Source organism: Stegastes partitus, unplaced genomic scaffold, assembly GCF_000690725.1.
Source record: "Stegastes partitus isolate 25-593 unplaced genomic scaffold, Stegastes_partitus-1.0.2 Scaffold226, whole genome shotgun sequence".
NCBI classification, from domain to species: Eukaryota; Metazoa; Chordata; class Actinopteri; family Pomacentridae; genus Stegastes; species Stegastes partitus.
This window is the reverse complement of record NW_007577957.1, coordinates 598558-605611: the sequence shown is the minus strand read 5'-3', so window position 1 is coordinate 605611 and position 7054 is coordinate 598558. Positions and strand designations below refer to the sequence as shown.

Genomic DNA, 7054 nt, shown 5'->3' with positions numbered 1-7054 from the left:
CACTTGGTCACGTGATAGGTTTTGGCACCTACGTCACGTGACATGGACGACGCCGTACAGGGGAACTTGTCAACTTGAAGGCTAGTTTTTGTTTCATTTTTCTCTGGCAGGTAAAAGACAGACTTAATATTGATTGCACCGGGTATCTAGGACGCATATACCTTCATACATTATGTGTTATTGCTTTCATGTGGTTTGTTACGTTAGTTTGTAAAAACGTTTAGAGGTCACTGCTGGTCCTAGCAACGTTAGCCGGCTACCTGCTAACTTTATCATGAACAGTCGCCTTCATCATCAGTCTGATTGGAGTTTAACACATTATGAGGCAACTGGCACGATCAGAACACAGAAATTGACTTCCAGGATTTAGGTGTCTATTTGAATAGAATTTTAGCAAAGACACTATTATTGAATTTAAGATGTGCTGCTTTGACAGGGAGTCCATTTAAAGTTTAAAGTTTACCGAGGCACTAATCAAGAGTGTTTTGTCTCTTTTGTTTGTTTTTGCTTTCTTATCTGTTTGCAAATAACCACCAACTTCTATTTGGCCAAGTGCTACTCCCAGTTTGTGCACTTTGATATATTAGCATTAGCTTACATTTGATTCACAGAGCTAAGCTTTGGTTTCTTTAAAGAATAAACGGCTGGCAGGAAGTCTTTTGACTTGTTCTGATAGTATTTCCAGAGCCATCAGGGTAACCAGACCACAATGGTAAAAATCACTGTATTTATTTATAACCTTTAGTTGTGACAAGACTCGTGTATTTCACAGCTTGCAGTGTCTGTTCTTGACAAAAGCCAGGGCTGTGTCAGTGACACAACGTATGTTATTGTATTGACTTCAATAGGGACCAGTAATGACTCTTGATGAATAAAACTGTACATCACTGACATGATGCTGTTTTATTGTATCAAGTCAAATGCATGCTTTTATCGTCAGAAATGCAAAGGAGAGATGCTTCAGTTCCTCATTATTACAAAAGAATGTGATGCAAATTAATGGCAGGTAATCACGGTATTGCTAGACGCTGTATCAGATTTCTGTTTCACGTTTAACTCACATGGGCCAATATCCATTCTCAAACACACCTATCAAAGCATGCCAGACTCAGTCAGGGGGCTCCAGCTATAGGTTTTATAGACAGTTGATTTATTTGCATTTTTCCGTGTTGTATGTTTGTGCAGGTCTTGCTCTCAGGACTGGCGACCCAGAGGAAATGGATGGATTTCAGGTGAACTTTACAGAGGCAATGTGTCTGGGGGCTAGCCTCGCCCTCTCAGGCATCTGCTACTATGTGTACAGGAAGAGCCAGACGACAGTCGATGAGCTTAATGTGAGTAGGAACACATTGTATAGTATTATTCTGCAACTTTCAGCTTGTGTTTTTAATGCTGTGTAAGCCACAAGTGAAAATGAAATTAGCTTTCGCATGTGGAGGGAATTTAGTCTGCCAATGTCCCTGAAAAGTGCTGCTTATGGGGAGGGGTAATCTTTCTAGGCTGGTTGTGTCCAAGCTGTCAGAGGTACAAATGCTCCTTACAAGTTGCACATAGTATGTCTTTGATTGAGATGTTTGAAAAAAAAGTAATGTTCTCTTCTCAGATTATTTGAGCTTAGTGATTTTTATAAGCCTAATCAAGCTGATTGTGTAAAAAGTCAATGGAAACATCAAAAGCTGGAGAAAAGTTTGAATAAATAAATACAAGGCACATGTTATATTGCAACAATATGTATGTTTTTTTCTTTCCCATCTTGTGTTGCATTTTAAAACACCTTGCAACCCTTTTAGAGGAGCGCCCTAGGTGACCAACTTGTATTGTAATGCATCATTCTGTAAAACCTGAGTCCTGTCTACTGCTTATACCAACAGTGTGTGTGTGTCATGTTTTCAGAATGCTCCACACTTCATCATAGATGGAACACTCAGAGATGTTTTGAAAGTGACTCCACAAGCGTATCTACAGTATGCTGTCATTGAAGGTAATCAGGGTTTCATTGTTTCTGGTATAGACAAGAGTTGATAGCACATTTCTTCACAGAAACTGCATATCCCACCCTTGCCACTTATTCTCTGTGACTGTGTGTGTTTATATGTATGTTGCAGGAGTTGTAAAGCCAGAGGGCGAGCCTCTGAAAAGTGACTTCCACAAGGAAATTTCTGGCGTGTTACAGAAATTCGTATTGAGAGAGCACAGGCTGGTGTGGAACAGCTTTTTACGCAGATGGTGAGAACTGGATCAAGAGAATAGTATTACACACATAACAACATGTTGTTGCTGCTGTAGTGTGTTAAATGTGCTGAATACTGAAGTGATTTAATATTGAATTTCTATAAAGTCGGCGTAACAAAAACAGGCTAAAAATTGATTGATTGATCGAGTGGCACATACATTATAATTGATAGTTTGTAGTGTAGGAAAGGAGTTAACCATAGATGCTACAATGAAGATACTGCAGCCTGATAATGTCTCTGAAAATGTTGTAGTTACTGACCTACTTAAGATTGCAGGTTTGAACTACTGTGACTAAAGCATCATGTCAATAAAAATTAGATTTAAATACCTTTGACTTGGACTAATGGGAGGCATTATATTTGTTTGTCTTTTCAAACGTGCAGATTAAAAAGCAGTAAGTTAGAAATATCAAAGCTTTCAGAAATATGTATATTTACCATTGAAAATTTCAGAGAAGTCAGAAATTAGCATTTACTGCTTAATTACTCCCATATAACAAAAAAATAGGCACAAGTGGCCCAGAGCAAATGCCATTTTTCCACCATATGTGTAGACCAACAGGACCCACTGTTCCTCTTTCTACCTGTTGCAGGACAGATGATGAACGAGTCTTGCACGAAAGAGTGAATGCGACGCCCTTTCTGTTAGTGGGATCGGATGAAACTGAAGTCAAAGTCCTGCGCCCTCTGCAGGCCTCTGGAATGCACATGGAAGTCATCCACGAGAAGTTTCACCAGGTCAATTATGGTTTCACTGACCTCGTAGGACAATTCCTCAGCGGGCAGAAGCCTAAAGGTCAACTGGAGATCGAGGAAATACTCAAAGTAAGTTGTTAGATAAGATACTAAGATTGAGATAGACCTTTTCAAACACAATTAATTCATATTCAATTCACAAATGTGTAAATATTGTTACCACTAATGCATATATTAGCAAGTATAACAACTCTACACCTCTTTTCCAGGTGGGAACAACTCTTACAGGTGTAGGTGAGTTGATACTGAACACAGACGGCACCCTGATTCTTCAGCCTCCTTCTAATGGTTCAGAGTACTTCTTGAGCATCGCAGACTTTGACACTCTGCAAGGAGAGAAACAGAACGAGGCCGTTTGCTGGAAGACGCTGGCTGTTGCTTTTGCTTTGGCGGGGGCAGCGGTCCTCGTCTGGGTCGGCCTACGCCACTACCGTCGTCTACAAGTCCGCTGGGAGCAGGAGAAGGAACGAAGGGAATTTGAGAGACTTCAGGCTGAAGCCCCGAGACTGCCTGCTCCTGCGGACCCTGGAGCTGGAAACGACAATCACACAGAGAACGTCTGTGTGATTTGCCTCAGTCAACCACGTGACTGTATTCTGTTGAACTGCGGACACGTATGCTGCTGCTACACCTGCTACCAGGCCTTGCCACAACGCAAATGCCCCATTTGCAGACAGGAGATCAGCAGAGTGGTGCCGATCTATCACACCTGAGACACCTGTGTGGCTGAGTGACCATGTGACCTCAGTGGACTTTAACTACCTTACAAACTGTACCAGCATTACACCTCAAAGGTCTAAACTGCTACGTGAATATAGGGAAACATTTTGTCAATTACAGAGGTTCAGTGAAGTCCTCTTAAATTGAAGTGTGAAATTGTACATGAACAGTACAGGGGGAAATAAGCAATTGAGAGAAAAATGATTGCAATACAGATGTTTATTTTCCTAAATTCTTTTTTCGTGCCTTAATCTGGCGATTTTTAAGGCTGCTGCTGTCTTGGAGTGATTGTACTGTATGTATGTAAGGTTCTGTTTCAGCCTGTTTTAGTTCCATATACTAGCAGCTGAAAGTGACTGACGCAGAGCCACACCTAGTGACAGTTTTTGTGTGAATGTGTAGTTAATGCACTACAAAAAAAAGTGAGAATTCAGTAAATTATCATTCTTTAAAGTAATACGTGTTGTGTATGTCCCTTACTGTCAATATGGATGTGTTAGCAAATCAGCTATCTCGAATGGGAATTTCACCAAGCGTCCATATCGGAGTCTGTTTACAGGTATTAAAGAGTCTCACCACATACTCTTAAGTGTGGACACGTTAATGCAAAAATCATTGAATAGAGCCTTTTGTGGCTCTGAAGGAGCTAAAATAAAGTCTGATAAATGACCTCAGACGATGCTCGTGTGCAGTACAAATTTAGAAAGTACAAAACTGATAACGTGGACTCAAAAACTTCGTAGCTTGCTTTTTTTTTTATCTCCTCTTGAGGTTAGCAGCGTGAGGGTACATTTGCTGCTATAAGCTCACGTGAATCTCAGACCAAACTGTCGCCAGTGTTGTGGGTAGTTAGGGCTCGAAAAGGAAGAAGAAAATATACAATAATGACAAATGTAGGTGTAGATTTATACTATATACACTGACTGTTTCAGCATTTTGAAATAATCCTGGTTGTCCTGAAAGAAAATGTACAATTCATGCACATCTAAAGTATTCAGTATTCGGTGTAGGGCTGTAGTTGGGACACAGACCGATATCGTACTTGTATGTACAGCTCATATATATTTTAGACTGTGTGTACGACCACCTGTGTCTCAGTTGTTGCATTAAATGACTGCTGCTCCCGTTAAACACTACCAAAGTAGTTTACGCCTGAATAGATGCACGTGTTTCTCAGGACTCTCGAGCTTGAATTCACGTATTTTTTTTTAAATTTATTTTTCCATAGGCGCTTGTTGACAGCACCTGGTGTCTGAAAAGACTCGGGTCTAGTGAGTCATCAAGCCTACTATTTCTGTCATCTCTAATCAGCAGTGAGTTGACATTGAGAACAGTGGATAGATGGAAAGCCACCTCTGATTTTTTTTTTTTTTTTCCGGCAGTGGCACAGAAAAGGAAAAGCTAATAGGAGGTAGAGGGGGCGCAGTGCAAGGTGAAGAGTGCGGCGTGATGCCTGAGTCGGGATGAAAAAGGAGCAGGTGGGCGACACAGGATCCCATAAATCTTCCTCAGCGGTCATAAGGGTTCACTTTGACAAATTCTTCATGAGCTCTCTCAGCAGAACAGCAGCTGTGGCTCTGGGGGGAAGAGACTATTACTGTAGCGCTCGCAGACCTCTCAGGCCATGGAAAAAAAAAACTCTGGCATTTATTTGTTTGTTGCTGACAGGATTAAAAAAAAGAAAAAAAAGTGATAGGAATAACTGTATGGCTTGTGAAAATGACACTTAAAATCTCAAAACATACGCTGAACCAAAATGTAAAGGCAGTATGCCAAGAAAAATTTAAAAATCTAACTTCTACTGTAAGGGAGAAACGAGTGGAAAGTGGCATTGTGCACAAATGTTTCTGAGTTGATCAACTGGTCCACTGAGTTACTCTACATTTTAGTATGATAGGTTTGTACAGGATCAAGATCAGACGTAGAGCAGTGACTATAAAAGTCCACCTTAAACAGGCAGCTTTATTCAAATTACACAGTGCAATAGATGACAAGAGAAAGATGAGAACAGACTGTCGCTATAAGACGTTGGCATGTCAGTTCGGGCTGTAACCAGGCACTTGTATGTCCACAACTCCACCATTTGTTGTCTAAGAAATAGTTTCAGGCAGCGTGGTGTGATAAACAGTCTGCCACATGACCAGAGACTATGTGTCACATCTGGCCCGTCCACCTGTGAAATCATCTGCATTCAGCTACAGAGAATGCTGATAAAGCTGTTGGTTTGAATAACCAAAGAGTGTCTGCTCACACTGTGAGGAATCACCTGCAGGAAGTTGGTTTGCAATCTCATTTCCCACACGAGGCCTTAATCTAACGGCAGATCGACTGCTGTGGACGCTAGCAAGATGGAGGACGGTATTTTTCTCTCATGGATCTTGCTTAACAGAGCAGATGGCAGACATTGTGTTTGGTATCATCCATGGGAATGCTTTAAGGAAGGTAGCATCATGTGGTCCATGGAGTGTGAGGAGTGGATCGGCAGAGATGGTTCATGGACAAAGAGCATGTCTGCATCTCATCAATGCGACTCTTCATGCCAAAAGACATGGAGATGAAATCCTGACAACCATGCTGTTTCTACAGTAGCAGCTGAAAATGTCCCAGTCCTGTCATGGCTTGCAGAGCATCTATAGCAGTGGTTTTCAACAGGGGGACCACAGCCCACTAGAGGGCCACAGAGAGCTGCTAGGGGGGCCTTGAGATGGCTGTGAATGTTATTAGGAAAAATACCAAAAAAATATTCTAATGACAAAATAACGAGAGAAACTATCCAACAAATAGTCAATCTGTAGTGCTTCATTTGTATAAACGAACTACCTAGCCCGATAATAACAAATAAATACATTGATCAAAATGCAGTGTAGGGCAATAGAATGGATGTACGCACCACTGAGTTCCCTGTCATCCAGATCTTGGTATTTTTTCCCCCGATGTGTATAGAAATAAATGTAGTGAACTGCTTACATTCTTTTTTTTTTTTTTTTTTGAAAGATATATTTTTGGGCTTTTCCGCCTTTAATGATAGTTGATAGTGAAGATAGAGAAACATGGGAAGGAGATTGGGGTGCAGCAAATGAGCCGCTGGCTGGAATCGAACCGTTGGGGATTATAGCCCCTGTACATGGGTCGCCCACCCTACCCGCTGAGCTATCCGGGCGCCCTGAACTGCTTACATTCTAATTCCAGGGCTGGAACTTTTCACTGGACCTTGGCAGTCGAAAGGTTGAGAGCCCCTGATCTTATAGGAAGCTCTGGAGGAACATGTCTAACAACGTGACCTTTGGCACAAAAAACGCCCACCAACTTCACCCAGTCCTTCAGAGCGACTGAGACAACATTCC

The 7054-nt window shown here is 41.5% G+C and overlaps 1 protein-coding gene across 1 annotated transcript; it reads left to right on the top strand.

The window, feature by feature from the left end:
- Positions 1–32: 32 nt before the first annotated feature.
- mul2 (mitochondrial E3 ubiquitin protein ligase 2) lies at positions 33–4384 on the top strand. The gene is made up of 6 exons (XM_008281214.1): positions 33–110; positions 1186–1334; positions 1894–1981; positions 2106–2226; positions 2828–3059; positions 3200–4384. Exons 2-6 carry the CDS (start codon positions 1218–1220, stop codon positions 3701–3703), a joined length of 1062 nt encoding a protein of 353 aa, XP_008279436.1. The 5' UTR covers positions 33–110; positions 1186–1217; the 3' UTR covers positions 3704–4384.
- The last annotated feature ends 2670 nt before the right edge of the window (positions 4385–7054 follow it).

Excerpts from the sequence above, each read along its gene's own strand:
- mul2 (XM_008281214.1), top strand. The coding sequence starts at position 1,218 with ATGGATGGATTTCAGGTGAACTTTACAGAGGCAATGTGTCTGGGGGCT. Across the intron at positions 1,335-1,893 it reads CGACAGTCGATGAGCTTAAT|AATGCTCCACACTTCATCAT; the intron begins GTGAGTAGGAAC and ends TCATGTTTTCAG. Across the intron at positions 3,060-3,199 it reads AGATCGAGGAAATACTCAAA|GTGGGAACAACTCTTACAGG; the intron begins GTAAGTTGTTAG and ends CCTCTTTTCCAG.